The sequence below is a fragment of the Sinohyriopsis cumingii genome, chromosome 4 (genome assembly GCF_028554795.1).
Source record: "Sinohyriopsis cumingii isolate HCF-2022 chromosome 4, ASM2855479v2, whole genome shotgun sequence".
NCBI lineage: Eukaryota > Metazoa > Mollusca > Bivalvia > Unionida > Unionidae > Sinohyriopsis > Sinohyriopsis cumingii.
Genome location: NC_142964.1, coordinates 92,951,984 through 92,979,455, shown reverse-complemented (window position 1 = coordinate 92,979,455; position 27,472 = coordinate 92,951,984). Strand labels below are relative to the sequence as shown.

The 27,472-nt window shown below is 33.2% G+C and overlaps 1 protein-coding gene across 2 annotated transcripts in view; it reads left to right on the top strand.

Annotated features, from left to right (window-relative positions):
• The window catches only part of LOC149801686 (protein unc-13 homolog B-like), a 271,956-nt gene that overhangs the window by 138,668 nt on the left and 105,816 nt on the right, over positions 1-27,472 (top strand). For both annotated transcript variants that reach the window (XM_089955954.1, XM_089955953.1), the window contains exons 11-12: positions 12,717-12,805; positions 15,549-15,639. In XM_089955954.1, the coding sequence (XP_089812080.1) occupies positions 12,717-12,805; positions 15,549-15,639 (180 nt within the window). The remainder of the gene's footprint in view (positions 1-12,716; positions 12,806-15,548; positions 15,640-27,472) is intronic.

Here is a 27,472-nt window from a genome sequence, read left to right as displayed (position 1 = left end):
GGGGCCCCCGCTTCTTGCAATGAGAGGGATTGGTTCAATACCTCGTCTTTTCCTGTATTTAAATTTCTATGGAGCTTGGTGACTGCAACCTTCATGTAGTGAATTTTGAATGGCACCATGGATGAGTTTCCCATGCCTCAGTTTGGAATATCAGTGTGAGGAAAATTCTAGATCAGAGAGAGAGAGAGAGATGATTTTTTAAACTGATTCAAAGAGCACAATGAAATGATAAGCATAAAGAAAATTGATTGTATTTATTGTGCCATCTTTGTAAAATGAACTTTGAAAGAATAATTGTGAAAAGATGAAAATGAATCAAAGCAAAAACAAACTCTGTTTACCTTCTTAAACATTGCACTCATGAATTAAGTCCAGAAATACATGGTTCTCTCCTTTTGAGCCTCATCTGTAACTGCAAGTTAAAAATGTATATATCTATATGTCAATTGATTATCAACAAGTACCTGCTTCAGTGGATTTGACACAGCATTTAATGATATTGTCACATGTGTCTGGTAACTTTAAACAATTTCTATATGGATGGGCAACAGAAAGCAGTACTACATGCAGTGATGACAGTATTTCATAGTCCAAGGAATAGTAGAAAGCTGGTTCAGAGAACTTTCATTGCCTAATTAATACTTTTGCATATACTTGGAACTTAGAATGTGTCATATCTGGTGACCAGTTTCATATGCTGCAACATCAGTTAGGATCAATCTGTTACATTTTTGCAAACTAAGATGGATGTAGATGTACAGATTTAATGCTGGATTTTTAGACTATGTTTCGTGTAACTAGAATGCAGGGTGAGTTCCTGGTAAAATCAATGTTTTAAATTTATTGAAGGTGAAAATAAGTTAAAAGGTAGTAGAACCTTAAAATATACATTAAGCACTATAAACAGGACTCGTCTCCAAGAGTTTTAAAGATAGTGAAAGAGTTATACTTATTCAAGGAAGCACTATAATAACTAACAGCCAGAATAGGAAGGTCACATTCATTACGCAAGTCCATCTTTAGTTGGCTAGCTTTGTAGTCTGGATTTTGATTCCTGGAACTTTAATCTTTGTAAGAAGTTTTGGTCATGTTTAGCTTATCCTACCCAAGAACAGAAAAGGTTTATTTAACATAAACTGCCTTGAAACACTTGAATGCTTCAGAGAAACCGAATAACTAAGATTAATGAATTCTTGATGAAGAAAATACCAGCTGACTTCAGACCATAAAAGATTGTTGGATTCTTTTTAAACTGGATGATATTGAAATTCACTGACAGATTTAAGGTCTGACTGCTTTATTAATCTGTAGTAAAAATCTATGGAAAGAGGGAGAGTTTATGGATGAGACGGAGTGGTAGTTTGATCTGGTGTTAGCCTGTATCCTTCTGTGTGATAATATAGAAGTTTTTTTGGATAAGATGAGCCCCTTAAGACTTTAATACAGTGTTTTGTGGCATTATGCAACTTTAATACAGTGTTTTGTGGCATTATGCAACTTTAATATAGTGTTTTGTGGCATTATGCAACTTTAATACAGTGTTTTATAGCATTATGCAACTTTAATACAGTGTTTTGTGGCATTATGCAACTTTAATACAGTGTTTTATGGCATTATGCAACTTTAATACAGTGTTTTGTGGCATTATGCAACTTTAATACAGTGTTTTATGGCATTATGCATCATCATTACTTAACACAGCATTCACAGTCCAAAATATCATGGAGGTGCTTTGAGACATAATGCTTTCTCTTGCACTTTAGTTAATGATTTTCACAGTATTTGTAATTTGTAATATTTCCTGAACTAATAGTTTCAGATGCCTTTGATCCTTACAACGCTCTGCAGGGAGTTATTTAAATATTTTAATGGTGGTATCTTCTATATAAATGCATTTATAATATAACCACAACAGGCAGGTTGTAGTATCAAATCAAGATTGGAAACTTCACATTGGAAGAATATCCTTCCATTTTGTTTAATCTCATGGCAGTTAAACCAAGAGGAAATGAATTCATATTTTGAAACATAACATAAGATTTATTACCCCAAATTTACAACTTATTAAAAAAGAATTTGGTTACAATTTTGAAAGATTCTGCAGCAGAAGAGATATACACATTGTTTGTAAGGAGTCAGATTTGAAGCCATAACACTCTAAAATTAAAATAATAAATAAATTGTTCTCATATTTTTAGTTGAATGATTGAAAAGTTCAGAAGTAAGCACTTTAAAGAAGAATCCATATGAAATTGAGAAAAACAAATACTTTACAATGTGTAAAAGATATGGAGATCTGCATAAGAGAAATCAGCAAGAAATTATCCACCCCAAACTCATATGATTAAAATTCCATTTTTGTACAAATTTTTCCATTTTATGTCATTTACAGTTTCTTGTAAAATTCTGGATAGGAAATAAAAAGAGACAAAAAATTAAGATTTGGACATCAGATAAATCCCAGAATATCTTGTAATTCTGTTCAAATAAACAGTCATTGCCATTCGTGTATTGATGTAAAATAAGATGAAAATTGTTCTGTTAAAGGTAAAGACATCATGGTTCATGGCTAAACTTTATATATTAGTTTCATAAATTTCTCATGGAAACTTTAAAAAATATTTGAAATGATTTCACAGACAGCAGTGTATTGATTAATACAAAAGTAATGTGACAGCACTTTACTGGTAGTTCTGCAAATTAAAATATTGTTGCATTTTATCTATGATAATTTTCACATAAATGTTCTTTTGAAAATGTCAAATTGTTTATCCAGTATTGGATAATTAGCTATTCCAGTAATTAAATATTTCCAGAGGAGAACTAGTACATGATTATAATGTCATAGAATGTTGATGCATCTCATGTCACAAAGGAATTTATGAAATAGAGCCTTTTGTTACATGTCAGATTATTATAGGCCAGATTTTATACCATGCAGTTGAAACAAATTGTGGAGCAGGCCAAGTTCATTGTTATGGTAGTAAGATGTCAGTGTTTCATGTGACTTGAGGAATTTTTCCACTGTATAAATTTTGCAAGAAAAAATATATTCATCAAACATTTTAAAACCATCAATTTCGGTATCAGCTTCATTCCATTATATGAACCCAAAACTGGATTCCAGAATGTTATTTTACCAATACTGCTTATTACGATTCATTCCAACTGACAAAACATGATGCAGCATGGCATGATGCTTGTGTTTCAGAATTTTAGATATTTGAAGCTGATTTCGCCCCATAATCTGGGCTGAAAACTTTGATGCCCTTGAATCATCATGGGTAATTTGTTTGGGCTCATTTCAAGGCTTGAAGCTCTCCTTGCCAGTTACATTGATGTGCCCATTGAGAGCCCTGAAGGGGACGTGGTTAATCAGGATGAATTGGATTCATGGAAAAAGGAAGCATGCAAGCAATATTCCATGCCAAAATGGGGCAGGCTGCTTTTAAAGACTCGTTCCAGTAAAAACAATGCAAGACGCAAGAAAATTCTTGCCAGCACAGAGAGCGAAAGCACTGACAACATTGAGAGTAAACTTGAGTATCTGTCAGATCAGTTGAATACAGATGTTCTAAACAAGAGCACTGCTGATACTGAAACTCATGAAGGAGAGAACTGTGTGAATGACACTGAGAGCACACATACAGAGGAATTGGACAACATGAAAAATGCTATTGAAGAATTGCAAGGAATTGAAAGAAATTCTGCAGATGAAATGCAAGCAGAGGTATTTCCTGGAATGGAAGCTCCAGTTCCAGAGTCTTTGCAGGTGGGAGAGGTACAGTTCATGTACAATTAGATCCTTTCATTATATATATTTGACCAAATATTTAGCATAAATGGGGTTTGCAGTATTTTGCTTATCTTAAATTTATTTTGGATCTGTTTTTGCCTATAATCTTCTTAAGCCATTTTAACTGGAGTTATTTAAAGCAGTCCTTCTGTGTAAATATAAATGTGTCTCTTTATAAAGTGTGAATCATCTTGTTTTTCTTTGGTCAAAAGAGAGCATTATATTTGTGAAAGTAAATGGCCTAGGTTGAAACACATTGTTAGATACAGAAAGAATGACAAATTGGTGAAAGTAAATAATTAAAAACTTGATTGACATCATGAAACAGTGAGATTTAGTTGGCATGAAGAAAATTGGAATACAGCATTATTTTTTACAAGTGTAATGAATGCAGTAACACAATAATTTTTGTAATGAATGTAATCATCAGAATTTTCATTCTTCACCAGTTGTTTAAGTCTTAGAAATTTGGCCTGGTGTTCAGTAACTTGAGAAAAAAAAATGTTATAATATATAAACATAACTCCGAAACAGAAACTTTTTTGTCAGAAATTTAGCTTCCACTCATTCATGCAAACAAAATTTCCTTTATAATATTTATAACCTTGTGAAGTTGTTTTGATCACCTGGCCATAAGGCAAAGTGAGCTTATAGTATGGTTGTTTTTCTCTTATCCATCCATTATCAATTTACAATTGTTATTTATGTCTTCTTGAAAATTGTTTTTCTGATTTACACGTGATTTTACAAGGAGCATTCTTTCATCAGTATTCTGAGATTTATTTAATGGATGTTGATCTGCAATCAAATGTGGTCATTTTTACTAAGAAATACAATGACTTCTTGTAAACGCTCGGTAGAATTTGACCTATTTGACATAAAGTACCCTGGCATAGAGGGCTTTAAAGTTTACACAAATAAGAATAATCCATCGTCAATTTGCTATTACTAAAAATAGAAAAACCTTATATGATATGACTTATGCTGACCCCCACCCCCAAAACAAACAGAATTGACCAAATTGGAATGAAGACATCATGACATAGACAGTTAGTGGGCTTTCTATTTTATATGACTGATATGATCACCATCAACTCAATAACCTCTGGAGATTTTTGTCATTTTTGTCGGAAAAGCGAGTAGGAAACATATTTTGGGGACTACCTCTGAATGCATCCAAATAAATTGGCTTGCAAGAGATTTTAAGTTAGCCTGTGGCCTAGTTGTGTTTGAAACGTTGTTTTTCTTTGGCTATTTTGCTTACACATGTGCAAAAAGGTAAATGATTTTTTGTGCTTATTGGACCCATCATTTTTGTGTCCTGGCCCCTTTTTACTCCAAATCCGCATCTTATCCCACTTTTTGCAAAGGTTCTCTTGTCTGTGCGCAGTTCAGACCAGATTGCCTTAGGTGGCGCTATTCAGTTTCGCATTTTGCATAGGGTTAGGGTTTTAAAGAAGAAGAATGTCCCCGGCTTTCCTCACTGGTTATACTGGCTATTTAAAAAAGACCTTGTATATCTTAGGTATAATGCAAAGAACCTTTAATTCCCTTTATTTTGGTGTATGATTGATGGGTGTACTATGGGTTATATAGTATACAGCTTGGCCTTACTTCAAATGTGCACCTTTCAAAAAAGTGCTAGCTCTACTTGGTCATTTTCACTTCCTGAACTTCAGAGGTAAATTGTATAAAAAAGAGCCGATAACTTTTTTTACATTTTATATATTTGGTAATTCATTCATTGCACTTTCAGAAGCTGGTACTGTCTAGTCTGGCAAAATTCATTTTCCCTATTTTAATAGCTGCTATGTATAGTGTACTTTAGACTAATTCAGACTGATTTTTTAACACAAGGGAGCAGTCATTTTAGTTAGCAGTGTGCTTAAATCATGTAAAATTTCCAAAAGTACAATATCCAAAAGAAATATCATCCACATTACATTAATGTAGCATAGAGGTATGCAAACATTCTGTCCACTGTGCATGTTTTAAATGCGAACTACTTCACCTTACATATGTCACTCTGTCAAAAGTACATATTATCTGGTGAGCGCCACCTTAGATCTGAGGCCAAAAAGTATAAAAATCTGAACACAAAATCGGATTCCGACCACAAGCAAGTTTTGGGTGTAAAAAAAAATTGGGTCTCAAAAGATAAGTGTTCCTTTCTATTTTATATTTTGACTAGAACATTCAGCTTATTTGGTACCATTGTAGAGCTACATCTGTCTACTTTTTTGTAATACCACACACTTTACTGTATCTTAAATGATCTTGACGCTACACAGCTTGGAAGTAGGGTACTACCTCCTGATGCTTAAAGGGGGTGGAAGGGGTTAATGAGTTAAATGCAATCCCCAGTACTAAAATAAATGTTTAAATGACTGAACACATTTTTTCACATAAACTTCATTTGAGATAGTGTTATGGCCCTTGACAATTAATTTAAACTTTTCACATTCAATGCTTCTTGTGACTGCTCCAGTGGCCTAGTGGTTTGAGTGTCTGCCTCAGATGAGGGAGGTCCTTGATTGTTTGTCCAGCTGTCTTTGGTTTCTGAAAGATAACATTACCAAAATTTTTTGGACTTGAGCCATATTTGGGATGTAAGCTTCAGATTGATGAGACCGTGAGTTTGATTTTGAACATTTGTTTCGTTATTTACACGAGTTATTACCCCTGATTGCCCTTCTTATTGACTTTGTTTTCCATAACGTAACTTGACTAAGCTTTAAGTTTCAGGATTACAAAATTTCTAGTCCATGGGAGAGTTTGCAAGTCTCTACCTTGAAGTTGTGCTGTCTTGAAAATGGGTCTAGAATGAGAAATTAACTCCAATAAATGCTTAATGGTTTATGGATTTATTGGGGGTAAATTCTAATTCTAGCTCCATTTTTAGATAGAAAGTCAGATTGTTGTGGGCATATTTACAACATACACAAAAAATAATGTGAGGAAGGTCATTAACAACACATAATAGTCAATTATATCTTATGCAGTCTAGTCCTGACCATTAATATGCTTGACCATCACTTCTGTGTGCAAAAGTCGAACATTTTGATGACCAGGAACATAGTTGGTTTTATCATGCAATATCAGAGTCTGAATTTCATTTCGAATTTTATTATTTTTAATGTTTCTTGATGTGACTGGAAGACAGGACTGTTTCTCTTTTATTTTGGTAAATTTGTGTGTGTTTTTTTTTTTTTTTCTTTTTTACTAGTTCTATGGACTAGCTTCAAGCTGAATTGTACATTTTGACAGTGGGTGACTGGACTAGTGTAAATGTTGAACCCTGCCTTGTTGTATTCCAGCTAAATTGGGTATACGGATCTGTATATTAGACTTTGAATGGGTTTAATTTTAAATGTTCCCTATTGGTCGGTGATTGCTTGTGCCTCTTTGCTGTCCATAACTTTACATCAGGAACATTACATTTCATCCAAAGCAGTTATATACCTTTATGTTAATGAGATCTTATGGACCTACTGAGCAAAATGTAGAGTGGGGCCCAGTACAATGCATCCATCTCTTTTGTCTTTTGTCTTTAGTCCTATTCATTAACTTTGATCAGGGAGCTGTGGTGGCTCAGTGGTTAGTTTGCTGGACTCAACAACCAAAAGGGTATGGGTTCAAGTCCTACCATTGGACCAGATCAGGTGAGTTACTTTGGTGTGTCCTTTGGCAAGGCACTTTACTCTGATTGCCTTGGCATTAAATAACCTACTTATGTTGCTGTGCCATATAGTACCAAAAAAATCCAAACAAAAACTTTGAGCATTACAGACTTAGAAACCTGTGGTAGCTCTCATGATAACCACTTGCAGCACCGCCTTGAGGCAGTTATCGTGAACAGGTGATCTTAGCACATATAAAACATTATGCATGCGGTGGTATCTATTGTACTTAACACATGTGGTTGATATATGCAGATGGTCACTGTAGAAGGTTTGACAGTAAATACAGTATTATCTGTCAAACAGATGGTCTTTCAAATGAGATCACCATATTATGTAAAGCATTGACAGCCTTGTCTTTACATAACAGGTGGCCTTTCAAAACAGTGCATGGTCTCACAAAGTTAGGCTTTATTGTATTCATTTCAGACAGGGATCTGAGAGGTCTTTCTTGAAAATCAGAGCAATTACACTCCATAATGTAAACAAAATCTGAGTAATTATCAGTGAATGTATTAGTCTTTATAATGCTGCTGTATAGTGAGTCAAGCAATTATCATAAATTCCTTTTGATTTATTTGACAGTTTTCCAAAGGTTTGAATTCCCTGTCCACAATTCCATTGGTTAAGCACTAAAGATTATCCATGGAGTTGACTATTTATTCTTGCCTTAGATTTTGAAGACTATAAGTGGCTACGACAAGACATGCACATAGATTTCAACCCAAATGCTACACAAAAACAAAACAAAAGCAGGTTTAAGGAAACAACAGTATTGAGTCATTTGTTCATTAAAGGTATATTTGCCTCCCTGGAAAATCTTCATTACCATATTTAACTCTAGATAGTCTTTCATAGCACTATAATTTATTTAGACAGGAAGAATAATTTGTCACATATATTAGATTTGGTTTCTGATATATACAAATATCTTCCATATTGCTTTGGTTATATAGATAGTGATGATATAATTCTTTGTTGAAGTAAGTGCTTCTGCAAATATTTTAATTTTATGCTATAAATTCTCAAATAAATTTCTCATAGAAAACCTTTATTAAATGGTAAACTGAGATTTCAAGGGAGGTCATTGTTAAAGTTGATCATGTCATTTAAAAAAACTATCTAATGCACATACAGGATGTAGAAAATACTAATTAATTTTAAAACTATGTGTATATCAGTGTTTCCTAAGACTTCAGTGTCAGATCATGTGTCAGGTTAGTATGGAGTTTTGAATCTCCTTTCCTACAATGGGAATGATTTGGTGATCATGTAAACTCTTAGCAAAATTATGAATGTAGAGTACAGTGTGTGATTTGCTTATTCAGGTAGATTTGTGGAAACATAAAAGTTACCAAATGGTAAGAGCTTTCACAGGATGGGATACCATGGATTAATGCCTCAATATATATTTACAAAATGAAAATGCATTGTGTATCAAACCCAGCACGTCCCATCTTTAATCCTTTTTTCATTTATAACAGTAACTTTTGTTTTAATCCATTAATAGGCTTTAAGAAAAAAGGGAATTATAGGGATATGTATGGTACTGTTACTTTACACTCCATTATTTTGCTTTTGTTCAATAATGTGGATGGTTGCAAGGGTTTGTACTGTGCCTGTAGTCTTGGATAGTTTTCTTGCATTTTCTTGCCCTTTTTTTTGCAGTGGGGAATCCAGATATGTAAACACAGCATTGTGACAGATGCTGGTGTTTATGTATAAGACAAATACTTTAAATTCAATTATTTTTGTATTAATTTTGGTGATTTTGCCCTGTAAAAAATTCCAGTTTCATTGGTACTTTAGCTTGTTGATTGGAGAACGGATCCTATTATTGCTCCTTAGGTCTTAAAATTTTTGGTTTGCAGAAGTTACGAATTTCATGTAAATTGGTACTCCTTAAACAATATTTAATTTACAGTGCGAGTTTGGCTGGAATGTTCAAACTGAGTTTCACCAGGTTAGAAAATGCTGCCCTCAACTTCATACTTTTAGTTAAGAAATGTTTCCCACTAAGAGTGCACATAATAAATAGATTTCTTGACACAGTTGCAGAATTTTTTATATGCATCACTAGAACATAATGACACTGGCCAGGAAATTTATTCATTTATAAATATTATAAAATAAGCAGCTGATTACATGTATATTTTCTAACAGGTAGGGCATTTAAGATGTTACACGTACATTGCTTGGCAGTCACAGGCATTTTTTTATATCTTCTTTTAAATATATTTTCTGCTACAAGAAAAAGATTGAACTAAAAAAAAATTAACCCTGAGGAAAGCAACTGGCATCATTCAGTGTATCTCAGAACAGAAGTAAAATTGTTGTTTTTGATGTAAATGCATTTAATTTAGGATGATATTCATTTCTGTTTAGAATTAAAATTGTCATTACTTTCTTGCTTATAGGTTAATATTTAATTAAGATCAACTTTTGTAAGCAAATGATTGGTATATATTTCTATGATTGTGAAAGAAATGAGGAGCATTATACACTGCATTTGGAATCTGGGTTTTTATACTGCCCTTATTGTCTTGTATTGGAATGCAGGAGGAAGCTGACAAAATGAAAACCTGCTGCCTTGTTGAAGAAGGAATGACCCAAATTTTCATTTCTTTTTATTTATGTTACATATATATTTTCTATATTGTAAAGCATGTGTATACCTTGCTCTTTCCAAGAGCAGCAGAGCAACATGTTGATACCAAGAATCCCCAAGAGGAGAAATTGAGGCCTGCTTTGTTTAAACATATTTATTCCACTTTAAAACAGTAACACTAGAGGACTAAATTATTTTAAAGGGGAATAAAATGAAGAGTATATTTAACATTCCAGTTTTTTAAAAAAAACAACAATTATATGGCTAACTCATACATGCCAACCATTGCACTTTGGTGTAATCATTATGCTTTTTTCACCAACTTAGGTTTTCCTCTAGGCTATGCATTAATCTTTTTTGCTACATTAAAAAATAAAATAATGATGCAAAAATGTTCATTTTCATGATCATCTCTTTAATCCACTCATTAAAATTTGAGAATATTTTTAAACAGGTGACTGCTGTGTAAGAATAGCATAAGAGTACTTTCCTTATTTGCTATTTATAGCTACTGTATATGATCCATTTCCAAGAAAACATGGGTTTCATCAAAAGTGAACTTTGTCTAATAGATTCATTCTATTGATAAGCTAGTTAGATAGTGAACCAGTGTATTTTTTTAAGAGAATGTTGCCAATGTTAAGTAAAACACTTAAAGTGTGAGTTGTGCATACTATATGAAGGAAAATATTAGAGCAGATGGATCTTTTCAAACTTCAAAGTGTCATATCAGAAAAAGTGACAAATCAACACCATTTTACAAACTTGAAAAGAAGAATATAAGAGTAATGTAATACAGCACTGAGAACCTGACCTTGATATTGCAGAATTTCAGTTTATGATCATTCAGTGAAAGTAGCACATGTTGACTAGTTGATGTGAGTGCTGAATATAAATAATTTTTCAGCATTTTTAGTTTTGTATACTGGTTCTAATCCATATGGATTTTGCCCTTGGTTACAAGAATGTTAACCAGCTGCAGATCTAAACCATATTAGAAGTAAAATTGTATCTTTTTCATTGGTGCTTTAATTCTTCATGTAAAATTAAGATTGCACTATTTATGCCCAAATTATGCTTTTTTTTTGCCACTTATAATAGCAATAATTACTCTTTTACATCTAAGGTGGTTGGCATGTATGCTGACTTGGGAAGATTCTTTCTTCATATTTGCCTTGTGTTGCTTTTTGAAATGAAATGCATAACTTTATTGGGTATGGATCACCATTGGTAATGGTTTCAATTTCAGCACTATTAAGTCCCTGTCATCCATCTAGTATGATGGAAACCTGTCTTAGTGGACAGCTATATAAAAGTACACCTGGTTACTGAGCAAACCAGTTAGGAACTCTTAATTGAGCCATTTCAGGCATAATGATCACATTGGGTGTTTGATGGGATGAACTTGATGATAATACACGTACACGGTAAATACTTACTTTTAAGTAAAGTTCTGCTGCACAGTGCACAGAACCAGATTTGCCATCACATATTGTGGTGGCACATCTGAGTCTGTGCAGTTTGTTTTGAGTAATCAGTAGAACAAACAACTGTTTAACAGCACATGGCTAAAAGTGATGCTGTATGTTTTTCAAGATTGAAATTTTCTCATAACTCTAATGAATGGAAGCATGTGTAGTTTGTATTTAACAGTTCAATGCAGAAATTGTTTATATATTTTACTATATTAACATTAAGTCAGAAATTAATAATTGATCTGATCCCTTCAAAAGGACTTTTATGTTTAGTATGGCTTAATTTTAGTTTCCAAATCAATCTGAATGTGAGAGACACATGTCCACAATGGATGAATTATTGTCCATTGAATGTTCCTTATAGACAGATTGTGTTCTGAACTAGTTCTTTATATGTCAGCTGTGTATACTCATATGAAAATTATCAGTTGTAATATAATTCTCTTTCCAAATATAAGGCAATAAAAAAACCACATGAACAAAACAATTTAAGAAAAAAATAAAACCTGGTACTTTTGCATGAGGGGTAGCCTTACTTACCACTAGATCAAGCAAGTGACAAAATGGCAGGTCAGATACTTTTTGTAATTTTATTCATGTATATTGAGCCCAGCAAAAAGAATATTTTTCATATTTCACTCCAGTGAATTATCAAAATTATTTCTGTTGGAAAATCCATAATTGACTGGCCAGCTTAATACAATGCATCTTATTACTTGCAGTTGCCTCTTCTATTTACATGTATCCTAGCTTAAAAATTTGCAGTTTTGGAATTAATAAAAAAAAATTTGATTGATGAGGGGATTTGTTTTGAAAAACAAGTTGTTGAGATAAACATGTTATAGTTTGTATATGAAAAAACCAGACTGAGGCATAGAGTGTTTAGTCTAAGAAAAGCCTGTTCAGGTACTGAATAAGAAGATTATAATGCATTAGAATGCTTTTAAATTGTAAAATTCATCTTTTACTGTATGTAACTACATTGTTAAATTGCAGTAAGTTTTGTCTGTCTGTATGCCCTGTTTGTTTTTGTAGTTTTTCTTTTTATGATTAGTAATGATCTATTTTGTAAGCTTATTTCATAATTAATTAATCTTCCATCACTTTTTTTTTCCTTTTTATTATGACATTAATTTCACCTCTTATTTCACTTCCAGAATGGCTCCCTTATGGAGACAGTGGAGGGTGACCATGTGACCTCTCACCCTGAGGACACCAGATCATGGTCCCATCATCCTAATGAAAGGTATAGTAGTCAAGCATAAGCTAACACATTGTTTGCTATCAGCTGGCTAAGCTTGCAAAAGTTTAGACTATTATTATATTTTCTTGCAAAATATTCAAGGCTTAAAGAGCATAGAACTAGTTTTTGTTCGTCTGTTTATCTCTTCAATCATAACTAGTTCTTTATGCCTCAACACTGATAGCACAGGCAGATGTCATGTTGCTGTGTCTATCCAATTGTATGCCCCACCATGACAGTAGTATGAGCACATAGTGTTACCCTTATCTGTCCATCTTGTTGCACATTAGCTAGGTTTTGCATTTAGGCAGGTTTTGCATTTAGGTAGGGTTTGCATTTAGGTAGGTTTTCAGGTACTGTGAGATATTTCTGTTCCATGAACTTGTTGATGACCATCTTTTTGTCAAAAGCAGTGGACAATATCTCTATTTCCATCAATCTGTCCATCTTTGTATCCACTCATCCATCACATTTTTGTTTTTGCTCTATAACTTTAAAGTCATTTGACATTAAGGACTGACTTTTATACATCATTATTAGCTCTGCTTACCTCATTGAGGGTCCTATTTTGAAGATTAAGGTTACAGTTTAATATTTTGAGTTTTCCTTCAGTTTCTTTTCCTCCTCTTACCCATATATCCATTCAAGGGATAAAACTTCATTTAACTACAGCATTAGAAGTCCTATTTTCAAAGGCAAGGTCACAATTCAAAATTTTAAGTTTTCCCTCATCTTTCATTCCACTGCAAAATGTTGGAGCTGTTTGCAGTTAATGGATCAAACATGGTATATTTATATATTGTCGTTAGAATTTGTATTTACTACCATACTAGGGTTTGTGTTTTCAGGGTCAAGGCCATGACTTTTATTGTAAGTATTCCATTTCATTCTCCATTCCAGTTAATAAATTAAGAGCTGTTAGAGATCAGGTAATGGTGTATTGTCATTAGTGTATTTTGCCCTATATTGGTGGTTCTTTCATCCAAGTTTAAGTCACAAATCAGTATTTTGTTTGCATCACACTTTTCTTTCTGCTCTGTAACTTTGGAGCCTTTTCTTATTTAAGGATGAAACTTTTTGTACTTGTACATTACTTTTACAAAGTGTCAAGGTCATGGTTATAGGTCAGTATTTAAAGTTTTCCTTCACACTTTCCTTTTGTCTCTGCAATTTAAAAACCTTTTGAGATTAAGAGATGAAACTTGATGTGCCTGTACATCCTCATTTAATAGGTGTCTTGCATATGCCATCTGGGTTTTTAGCCTCAAGGTCAATGTCATGTGTCAGTATTTTAAGTTTTCCTTCATATTGTACTTTCCATTCTGTAACATTAGAGCCATTGGATATAAGGGATGAAACTTGTTATTTTGTCATGTATCATCACATGGCAGATCTCATCTTGAAAGTCATGGTTGCAGGCTAGTATTTAAAATTTCATTAGTATTTTCCTTCTGCATTCCACATTTGGGGTTTTGTCTTCAAGGTCAAGGTCACTGGTCTATATCTTATGGTTGCTTTTGTTGTTATATCTTAAAAAGCTGTTCAAGGTTCACATGAGAACTATGGTATACTTGAATTTATTTGTTTGATGTCATCTCATATGTCAGTCAAGGTTTTATCTTCAAGGTCAAAGTCACTGATTATTTTCTTTTCTTTTTCTGCACCTTTAATACCTTTGGGTATAAAGACATGAAACTTGTTTAACTTCCATGCCTTGTAACTTTACTTTCAATAGAATCATGGCCATTATTGTGTACTTTTAGTGACCTCAATAAAGTGTGCTTGAGGAGGAATACAAGATTTACAGAACTGGCTTGTTTCAGTTTATGTTCATACATTCTACATTAAAAAACTAAAGATTTATCACAGTGTCATGAAATTGACAGTTTGTAAATCAATTGCTATTTAATTTAAATATTTTTGGACACATTTAATATAGTGTAATCTCATTTCAGATATGAGACCATAATATAAAACAAGGAAATAAAATCTGGGCCTATCATATTGGCCCTTTTCCTGTGTACAAGTACACCCAGCATCAAAAAGCAGTTAATTTCACAGGTGCTGTTGAATGATCTTCCAACAGATCAGAACATATATTCTTCACTGAAAACTTTATCAAGAATAGACCTTGTGGATCGCGATCATCTGGCTTATTGTATCAGATCTGGATCTGTGCAGTTCACAGTTTGGTTTGCAGATAGAACATATAATAGATGTCAGTGATTTGTAGAGCTTAGTTTCACACTATTAGAAGAATTGTTCTTTATGCTCCACAACAAAGATAGGTTACCTTTGTCCATTCACATTTACATATATCTGCCCATCACAGGTTGGTTAAATTTTGTGTGTTAGGTCAGTGTTCAGTCACTATGGTGGGGCATTTGTATTCTGTTAATATATTTCTGGTTTTCATTTGTTGTTTGTTTGTTTGGTTTTTAATGGCGATTCGAGGATATTATTGACTGTTTTCATGCCAAGAAAATGGGAGCTAAATGCCTTTTCAAAGGACACATTAAGCTGACAGTAGGTAGGTACCAAACTTTTGATCCTTGGATCATGAACCAGACACTGTACCAACTTAGGTACTGTGACTCCCAGATATTTGGTCTAAAATCTATTACAAGTTTTTTTAAGGATCGTGAAATCAAATACTGTGGAATAACATTAATGTATTTGTATTGCATTTCCGAAAGATTTTTGTCTTAATCATTTTGATGTTTATTTTTTCAAATCTCATTTACAGTTTTCTAGAGCACAATGGGTTCTATACCAGTATAGATAGTATGCCTGAGATCAAACCACGCCGAAAATCCGTAATCCTTGTCAGTGACCTGGTATGTATGCTTCTTATGTTTTCTTGTATTTAGTTACTGGAATAGCAGATGTTACCTCTGTACAATTTTCATGCTAAGAATTTACTAAATTGCTTTCTTTTTTATGTTCCATATCCTGCAGGGATGGCATATAGTGTTTACCAATGTCTGTTCACCCTGAATGTCACAAATTTTGTTTCCTTTGAAAAGCTTTTAGGATTGAAACAAAATTAAGACTGCAGCTTAAGAGCAAGAATTATCTAGATTAGCCACAGTTTTAACTTCTTCCATCACAAATAGACCAACTAATGGTGTGTTTGACATAAAGCTTTGACTTTTCCATCACAAACAGACTAAATTATGGTGTGTTTGACATAAAGCTTTGACTTTTCCATCACAAACAGACTAAATTATGGTGTGTTTGACATAAAGCTTTGACTTTTCCATCACAGACTAAATTATGGTGTGTTTGACATAAAGCTTTGACTTTTCCATCACAAACAGACTAAATTATGGTGTGTTTGACATAAAGGTTTCACTTTTCCATCACAAGCAGACTAAATTGTGGTGTGTTTGACATAAAGGTTTGGATTTTCCATCACATACTAAATTATGGTGTGTTTGACTTAAAGGTTTGGCTTTTCCATCACAAGCAGACTAAATTATGGTGTGTTTGACATAAGGTTTGGCTTTTGCATCACAAACAAACTAAATTATGGTGTGTTTGACTTACAGGTTTGGCTTTTGCATCAGACTAAATTATGGTGTGTTTGACTTGAAGGTTTGGCTTTTGCATTACAGACTAAATTATGGTGTGTTTGACTTAAAGGTTTGGCTTTTGCATCACAAACACAGGGTTTCCATGCTACTGGAAAATCGGGCAAAAGTCAGGAGACATGATAATTATTTCCCGACTGTGAAAAGTCCTTAAATTTTGCAAAATATTGATGAAAGTTGGGAAAAACCCGGGAATTTTCCTCCACAACTTGACACCCAAATTAATTACATAATTGAGTCATAACTGAACTGATTGTGAGTTTAATTTGTCGAGTTCAAACCAGAATATTAGGAGGTTGCGGTATGGATCATTTGGGTGCTTGCCATAAATATATTTTTTGAGACAATCCAAACGCTCAGTGGATTACATTCATCAAGTAGACTTTTTGTTTCACAGACAGTTCGATATCCATATCTTTTTTATATGGAAGGTATGAAAACCACTCTAGCATCACAAGAGGCCAACATGGTGGCGTTAAAGCATAGCCGCTTAGTGTATGGGCTAGCAAACTTAAAAGTTGTTAACTCGAGTTATACCTGCATGAAATCGATATGAAAACTATTTATTTTCTCAGAAGTTGCAAGTATTAAAATAGTTATGTCTTTAATCTGCTGAAAGACGATAAAACCAGTGCGTTGATGAAATTTGAGCTGGTACTAGCAATTTCGATTTCTAGTCGCACGAGTACACAGAATCTCACAACCACCATTTTCAAATATTGTAAAAAAAAATAAAATAAATGAAAGTTGTATACTGGTTGTAATAAAAATACAAAAACGAAAGAGCACAAAATTCTCAGTTTATTCTGAGACCAACTTCAGGGTTTTGTTGTATCACATAACTACTACATTGACATGTGCTCTCTCATGCAGGGAACATATGAAGCAGGGAACCAGACTACTCTGCTTGATGAATCAGACTGGCCAAGTTTCTTGTAGTTGTTCTCGAAATAAATATGTTGAGAAGTATATGTTCTTTCTGGTTTTTACAAAAGGTATCAGACTTTCATTTAATATAATTGAAATTTTGTACAATGACATTATAAAGGAGTTTATTGTTGATATCACTTGACTCTTGGACATCTGATATCATTGTTTGAGAGTTGTGAAGTCACGCAAATGGCGATTACTGGGTTTCATCTATGCTGAGTTTCGTCTAGTCTGTCATGCGGATTAAAGACATAACAATATAAGACTTGCCATTTTTGAGGAAATAAATAATTTTACTATCAAGTCGATATAACATGGTTTAAATTTGCTAGGCCTGCTGGTAAGCTATCTTACTGTGGTGGTAGATTCCAAATTTTTTGTATGTAATTGCTCTGAACACACACTTCATCCTAAATGTCCAAATGTGAAAAATGGGGTTGGAATATTCAGAGGAAACCCAGATTAGAAAAATTACGAATCTCCAAGTTGTACTTTGGTGCGAAACTATTACACAGTGACATGTAGCTTGAAGCGTTGGTTTCAGAACTTAAATAGAACACATGAGAAATGGGAAATTGTCGTCCCTTTTATTATATATTAAGAAACGATAAGAGCCCATGTATCAATACATGTTTTGGGACTGGTTTATTGAACTACAAGAAGACAAGTTGATTTTACAGAAAATTCAGTCCTTGTTTATACAACAACATATAATTTTGAAGATCTTTTGTCAAAATTTAAATCAACCCTTTTGTAAATGTCTTTAAATGATGGAATTTTTAACCAAATCATCTTAAGGAGTTTAGGTTGGTTGAAAAATCTTGTTTGAGGTTTTATTGGCACATAAATTCAGGTTTGGCTTTTGCATCACAAACATACTAAATTATGGTGTGTTTGACTTAAAAGTTTGGCTTTTGCATCACAGATTTTCTTTCTACTCAGTAACTTTTAAGGATTTTTCTAAATTGTATTTGGTTTCATCATGTGCCTTTATATCAAGCGTATGTAAGTCAGATTTGATTTCAATCCTAGTTCTTTTTTGTCAGTGTAAGAGTTATGGCCCATGCCTGAGTTAAAAACCTGACTATGAGAGACTGGTGCTACCTCTGCCAAATGATAACCTTTAAGATGATGATTTGGGAATATGGGTTGTTTTAGTTTTCTGTATCATAGACTGATCTATTGACTAAAACCATGCATATATATACAAGCTATAACTACCTATGTCTGTTTGATTCTTTTATCCTGCTGACATCCACAAATTTGGTATTAAAATCCATGAGTTGAACACAGAACACTATTTTTAAAGACTGAAATGTATCTATCAGATAGAAACAGATTTCCACCATTTGGTAGCTTTGTGGCAGGTGGAGTGCTGTTACTTACTGGTAGGTTCTATTTATTTGCTTTCTACACACCATCCTGGTCTCACATGGGTTAAAACTTGATCAATAGTTGACAGTTTTTTGGTCCTTTCCTTTCAATAGCACATCGATTGCCTTATGTCATTAGAACACTGTCACCCCTGTTCTTTTATTTGGCAGACTTTTTTGTCTCTAGCATTCCTTTTTTATTTGCTTGCACTGTACTGAGGAAATAAATTTGTTCTGTTCTTATTGATTCAAACAGTGCCGGATGTAAGAAAGAAATTGTCCATGTAAACTACGTGTTTTTTCTCGTGTACTTTCTCTGTGAGATCTATTACATCATGGACACCAAAGCCCTCTTATCTCAGACATCCAGATCACTCTAACTGCTATCCAGATGGGCAGTTTACATTTACCTTTTTAGCTAAAATGTTTAAATTTGTGGGGGGGGAAGCTGGATTTGCAAGGTGTTAGTAATTCTCCTAAGGTATAATGATTGTGCAAGTATTATTGAAGAAACATATTTTACCTTAAATAATTGATTTCTAGTCCACTATGATCAATTAAGCCATCAGTGCTTGTGCCATTATAAACCAGGCAAATAATATTGCTGTGTAATTATAATGCTGTTACCCTTAGATCCCTAGCCTAGTTCTATTTATTTTCCCATTGTTCTTCTCTTCCATTGTTGCTTCTAGGGCATGGGAATGAGTGATTTCTGCATTTTTATAACCACAGCAGAAATGAAACTACTAGTCATGCAAAGTAAAAAAATAATTGCTTGCAGTTATAATTTGACTCATTATCCTTGGTAGGTTAATTAAGGTGACTTGCATGTATTGGATTTTTGCTTACATTTTGCTTAGAACTTCATCTTGTACACATTGTCTAGGACAACCAATTCTTATCTGACATGTAAATTTTTTTAAATATGTAAAGTTTATAGGTAGGAATCTGAGGGGTTCTGATACTCCAGAAATCTGGTTGGATATAGCCTTTATATTTTATTTGAACCTGTAGTCTGCAGGTGGACAAAGGTTAAATCAGAATTCACAACGTCACAAAGAACTATTTCTAGAAAGATAAGAAATTCCTATTCCTTTTGAGGATGGCAGATATTCTTGGCAAATCAGGCAGCTGGACCTGAGACTGGGAAGAAGGATGAAGTTTCTTAGCAGCTGAGACTGTGCCTCAATTGAAAAGTGGAATATGATCCTGTGTGTCAAGCAGAATTTACCTAGAAATGGCAATACCTATATAGAAAATATCAGAATTATTTGTGATCTATGCATCAAGCATAACAAGGATACTGCATTCATGTACTAACTACCAAAATGGTACTGTTGCACAATGAGTAGGTAACATCATAGATAATCTCATGTTGGTTAAATAAAGAGGGATATAGTTTAATACCATAAAGATGGACATTGAGTATTGATGACTTTTATTATGCTTTTTTGACCCCAAGACATAAAACTATTTTGTCTCCTTTTTGTGTTTGGCCCTCTTTTAAAGTTTGAGTGGGGAAGTTGGCCCCTTTTAAAAAATCAGAAGCAACACAGTGTCAATATTATTTTAGATTATCAAATACCAGGCACTGTAATTATTTAAATTTTGCTTCTAAATGCCAGTTGTAACCAGGTAACAGATTTTATTTTGTGCATCTGAAAATTACAGTCAGGGATTTTTTTTTTACTGACCATGGCTGTGCTGAATGAAAAAATTGTTAATTAAGGGTGTCCAAAACATTGTGGTATATGGAAGGAAAAGTACAGCTGACATGTATTAAGTATGGTTCCTTCAACTTGTGCAGAGGGATATAAGTGGTTCATACACATTTCTGATTTTAGAGCTTGTTTTCTGTGAACTCATATCTGTAAATTTTTCTTTAGAAAATTTGTAACACCCTAGGAGGAATAAATTAGTGGTTAACATATTATTGGGGACTTTTGAAAGCAAAACTACCTACTATTTTCCACATGCACATTTTATAAATAAAAATGTTGCCAACTTGTCATTTATTACTGATTCAAAGTATAAAAAAAAATAAAAACAAGGAAAATATTCTTTTGAATCAGTGGGTTAAAAACATTTTTATTTCAGACAGGCTTTAGCAAAATGAAAATAACTCATTTGTGATGCAGTCAAATTGTGTCTTAATATGGTATGAACATTATAATTTCTTACACAGAATTTGATAAGATGTTGATATGAGAACTATAATTATACTGAATCTGAAACATCATGATGAGCACTATGATTACATTGAAAAGACATTGATTTGTGCACTGTAATTACACCAGATTTGAAAAAACAGATATGAGAACTAGAATAACACTGAAAAGACAATATGAGCACTCTAATTATGCTAAATTTGAAATAACAATATGAGCACTATGATTACACAGAAAAGACATTCCTATGAGCATTATAATTATATTGAAATTGATAAAATAGATATAAGCACTGATTTCACTGAAAAAACAATATGTGCACTATAAGTACACCATATTTGATAAAAATATATATGAGCACTGCTTACAATGAAAATACATTGATATGAGCCCTATAATTACACTGAATTTAAAAAAATATATATGAGCACTGTTTACACTGAATTTGAAAAAATATATATGAGCACTGTGATTTAACTGAAAATACATTGATATGAGCACTATAATTACACTGAATTTGAAAGAATATATATGAGCACTATATGAGCACTATATTTACACTGAATTTGAAAAAATATATATATGAGCACTATGATTTAACTGAAAAGACATTGATATGAGCACTATAATTATACTGATTTTAAAAAATTGATACAAACACTATAACATCACTGAAAAGACATTGATATGAGAACTATAACTACATCAAATTTGAGAATATATTGATATGATCATTATAATTACACTGGATTTGAAAAATCTCATGAGAACCACATTTACACTGAACTTGACAAGGTCTTGATATGAGCGTGATAATTACACTGATCTTGACAAGATAATATGCAGAAATTTAGAATAGATGAAAGGTTGGATGTGAATTATGAAATTATCACTGATTTTCATACTATAAGTTAATGCTTGATCAAGAAAAGATGTATAGGTTATTACCTTGTATTGGGTGAATAATAACTATTTCATTGAGTGGGGGAAATACTCACCCAGGAGATGAAATATATCTGTTAATAACTGTCCTCAGAAAATTCTCTAAATGATTTCTCTTGGAAAATCAACTAAATCATGGACTAGCATAAAATAAAACAATGTGTTGTATTTTTTCCATTTTGTGTGTGTGTGTGTAATTTAAGTTTTCTTGTATTTATTACTAATTTTCCTTGTGACAGTTGATATGCATTCCATTTATTAAAATTTTAAAATACTTTCTTTCTTATTTCAATCAATCTTTCAACACCCAGGTTATGAAGGTATATATTGTAGATCTTTTTTTCTTAATTTGTGTATAAATGTGGTGATATTTCAAAGATGCTGCCTGGAGCCACTTGTCAACATTACCATGTTGATTTGCATGTAAAATGAATCCAGCTGTAAGCAACATGTACAAGGATCTGCCATAACATAATGTGCCCATAGTTCAGAGTCTGTCTTGTGTTGTGTAACCAATATCTCTTGGCCTGGAGGTCATATAACTTAAAATATGAGTCTGAGATTGAGTGATTTGCCGATAAGAAAGAACTTTTCAAAGGTAACATTGTGGTATTTCAAAATAAAATCTCAACCTCAAAAACTTGAGCTCAAGATTTATACGATTTCCAGGCCTGATGAATTATGTAATGGCACTTTCAGGTATATGCTGTTTTCAACTGAACACATATTGGCAAAAATTGTATTTAGAAAGTATTATTTAAAGTTGTTATAGACTTGCAATTTGAACACATCTGAAGTTCTCTCCTTTGTGCCTTATACAGTATTCTACATCGGAGTAGTAAAACAACAAGAGTTGTGTGGGAAAGTCATAGGCAGTAATGGAGAATAAAGGAAGAATATGCCTTGGCTATGAATAGAACAGTGATTTGGGTTGGGTTGTTGTTTTACAGCACAGCAGTACATTGAAGGTTACACCATCCAAAGGCAAGTAGAGAGAAATGCCTTGGCCAGTGGCACACTGTGATAGCTGATCTAGACTGCTTTGATGTTACTGTGGTTACAGTTGTATGAATTTGATAAACCATACATAGTGCACCTGAGTAAATTTTATGTTGTGGTAGCTTGAAGCCTTGGCTATATTGGAAGCATCTTGATTTAACATTAAATTTAATATGAAGTTTTCCACACTTGTTCAGTATCCAGGTGGCATCCTAGGTTCAACTCACCTGTAGTGTTATGCCTATGAGAGTAAAAGGGTCTCTTCCCTAAATGTTTTTTTTAACTGTTAGTTTAATGCCACAGTTGTGTCTGTAGTAGAATCACTTCATATTTTTCTCATTTTTATAGTTGTCTAGCTTTACTTGAAGTATATGGCTTTTATTCTCACACTGTCATCAGCAAATGTAAACTAAGTACTGGTATTGTATTGTAAAGTTCACCTTGCATGGTTATTTTGGAACATTGGAGAGACTATTTTTATATATGCCAACTGTAAGGCAAAACATATGTTGTTTTTGTCAGTCTGTTTGTTCCTGTCTTTATTTCAACTTGAGTTCTCCAATTTACCATTACTAAACTTAATAAGTAGCATTCATTTGGGTATTTTATGATTTTCATGTTCAAAAGGTAAAAAGTCAAGATCACAGGGACTAAAAAAGTATCCACACAATGATTTTACTTATGTAGCAGATATCTTAACCAAACTTGGTGGATGGCTTGCATTTTAGACAAAGAAGACACATTTTCACTTTGGGGACAAATGGTCAGAGTTCAAGGTAATGGCAACAGAAAGATGGAAAAATGCTTTCTACAAAACAAGGCAAGTTCTGACTCAAGTTTGTAAAGGGTTTGTAATTGAAATATTCATTTAGGAGTTTAAGAGGTCAAAGGCCAAGATTAGATGGATACTAAGAAGGGAATTTTTTTTCTTCCATAAAGTAACTTTGGTCCTTTGTCACAGACCATATTGGATGGCTTGCATTGAGATAAGGTAAGACACCTATTGATTTGGGGGGTAAATAGGTCAATATCACAGAGATAAAAAATGGTTTTGCAGAAAACACTTTTTTTCTGTCTTTTACCATGACCAAGTTTTGTTGGTGATTTGCAGTGGGATGCAAGAATGACGCCTATTTATAAGGCATTGCATATTCATTTAGTATTGTTAGGCAACATCACTTTGTGACATTGACAAAGTACAGAAGTTAAACATGTACTCAGTTTTTTATGTACATGTACATTAGTAGCCAACCAGTGAAATTGGATTTTACATACAAGAGGCATAATAACACTAATCACCAAATAACAGGCATATAATTTACCAATAATAACACTAATCACCAAATAACAGGCATATAATTTACCAATAATAACACTAATCACCAAATAACAGGCATATAATTTACCATTTATAGTACTCTAGTTTTCACTTCAGTAAACAAATATTTACGTATACATAAGTTGTTTTACTAGTTAGCCATCAATGTAGAATTCAGTTGGAAAATGTGGCTTCTAATTAATTGAGAAAAGTTTATATTTTTTATTAGAATAGAAGTTTGGCATCATTATTCACTTCCAATCACACATACTGGAATGTATACCAACCAGTTCAGTGGTTGTCTTCTTTCAGCTATCATAATCTCAGTGGGACAAGCTGGTCACGGATTATAAAGAGAGGTTTTTGGTGTTGGTAACTGCCCAGCATATTTTGATCTATCAATTATAGCTAACTATTTAACCTACGTGCCTCAGTTCTTGGATTAGTGATATTATCACTTACATGTAATTCAGAATAAATCTTTTTTCTGTTAAATGCTGGATAGGTCACTGTTGCTGGCTTTGCACATGTCAGTAACCTCATCATCATAAACCTTTTAAAAGCAGTTTTGTTTATCCTTTACATTATTTGCTTCACTCTTTTGTAAGTGCATGTCATGTTTGTCGGACTCTATTTTGGTCTTTCATTTATTTGTTAATGTTTTTAAAAGCTATGGATTACAAATCTGTGCTAAATATAGGGTCTTATGACTCATGTAAGCTAAATATTGGGTCCTTTGACTCAAATCTGTGGTAAATATAGGGTATTTTACTCAAATTTGCTATATATAGGGTCCTTTGCTCAAATCTGTAGTAAATATAGGGTCTTTTAACTAGGATCTGTGGGTGACCTTTTGTTATCTGAGATTGCTGTGTGTGTCTCCTATTCAATACAAATAGATTAAATCACCAGTAATATGTTTATTTATGAAGAGCATCAGATGCGAACACCTAATAATCTCCATTGGTAGTACAAGCAGATCATCACCATCAAATCATACCAATGTAATTAAAGCTGCCAACTTGCAGGTAGTGCTGGCCTTTGTCAAGTTTTTGCAGTTATTTACAATTCTTTTTTTATCATTATATAGACAAACATTCATTGAAGCTTGCGTGTAATCTTTTATTTAAGAGACTTTTTACTTTCTCAATAATTTGCCATTCTTTATTGAAGCATATGCTAGCTGTCATTTTGGATATGTTTCACTTGAAAAAAAAAAGACAGATCATGCTTGTATTGTATTAGAGGGTTGCAGTGCTGAAAAATGCCAGATAGCGTTGTGCATTAGTTTTGGTTACATTCATTTCATTTTGTATTAATACTTCACACTTATTTATCATAAAGGAAAATATAATACCCACAGGTAGTACTTGAATATAACCAGTTTTGGTCAACGATTTTACTCTACATACATTCTTGTAATTGAATAATTTTTTTTACAGAAAGAGGTATTGTGACATGTACAACATATTGTAAGAAAGCTATCTTAGATCACATATGTACTAACAATGTATTATTTGATTCTAGAATAGTTTTCTAATGATCAAATTTATGGACTACAATCTCTTGTGTTTTATATCTCTGACCTATGCCAATGCTTTAGCCATGTGTGCATTGCTAACTCCCATCTTCACTTTTACAGGCAATATGACAAATTTCCTGCACTTGGCTATTCACACATGACTAACCCTACTCTGTCCTAAGCCATATTTTAGACAATTTGACTGTGCAATTTGCTGTTCACACATGATTGACCCTTCTCTGTCATTAGCCATATTTCAGAGAATATGATAAATTATGTGCACTTGGCTATTCACACATGATTGACCCTTCTCTGCCTTTAGCCATATTTCAGAGAATTTGACTGCGTAATTAGCTTTTCATACTTGACTGATCCTTCTCTGTCCTTAGCCACATTACAGGCAATATGACAGATTCTGTGAACTTAGCTATTCACACATGATTGACCATTCTCTGCCCTTAGACATATTGGTAGTAGGACAAACTGTGCACTTATGACTGACACACCTCTGCTGTTAGCTACATTATGGGCAAAACACTTAAATATTCACACTTGACTGAAAACTTACCTTGTTAATATGGGTTACAGATGATATACAATGCAAAATATTTTAAGTCTGGTTTTGATAATTATTCTATAATTATAGAAAAAGATGTTCACTAAAATTGTCCTTTTTTGGCTTGCTGGGATTTCAAGCCCTCAAAAGCTTATGGCATAGTATCCATTCTGGTTTAATAAATATGGCTTGTATTATTTGTGTAGATTAGTTTTGTTGGTACTACTTTTATGAAGTTCATCTGTTTATGCACATCTTCCGAAAATGCTGTAATCAAGTCAGATGTTTAAGCTTATCAGGTGTTTATTTTACTTCTGTGGCAGTAAAATTGCACAACAATTAAATATTAAGGAAACAATTCTGACTCCATTTCTCTCTGCACCACCCCTCCAACTTCAAAACTAATGTCTGTACTTGCTTATAAGTCATTTCCAAATGCAAACTGCGCAGACTTAGGTCTGCCATTGCATAAAGCATCGGTGGATTTGGGCCTTAGCAGTTTGCTATGAGTAATTAATAGAACAAACAACACATTATGCAACAGCAGATAAAAATCTTTGTGGTTTGCACTTGGCATCGACTTATACGTGAGTGTATGTGGTGATCATAAAGGAAGTCATATAAGCACGTTTTAATTTAGAAATAATGTTCACCATTCAGAAGCCCTACATCAGTATGACCATTAATTCATGAAGAATACTGATGAGAAGATTTTTAAGATTGCCAATGCAAGCAGCCATGTCGAATGTTAAATTGGCACCATTTTCATTTAGGACCAACAAGAGAGTATTAGAAGTCTTTTAGCGGAAACCTCAAGTTGATGTAACACATACACATTGTAGAACTTAAACAACCTAGAACTTGAACCTACACAGTGTAGAATTAATAGTGTAGAAATAAAACACTGTGGAACTAAAACATAGAAAATGTTGTACTAAAGCATAAATCACTTTGTACTGAAATTTGCACAGTGTAGAATTAAAACATGCAAATTGTACTAAAGCATACATCATGAAGTACTGAGATTTGCACAGTGTAGAATTAAAACATGCAAAATGTACTAAAGCATACATCATGAAGTACTGAGATTTGCAGTGTAGAACTAAAACATGCACAATATTGTACTAAAGCATGCATCATGTAGTACTGAAATTTGCAGTGTAGAACTAAAACATATACAATGGTTAATGCTGTCTGTATAATAAAAAAAGCAGTCATCAGGACTCATACTGTATTCACAGTAAAATACAATGAGAGCACAACTTCGTG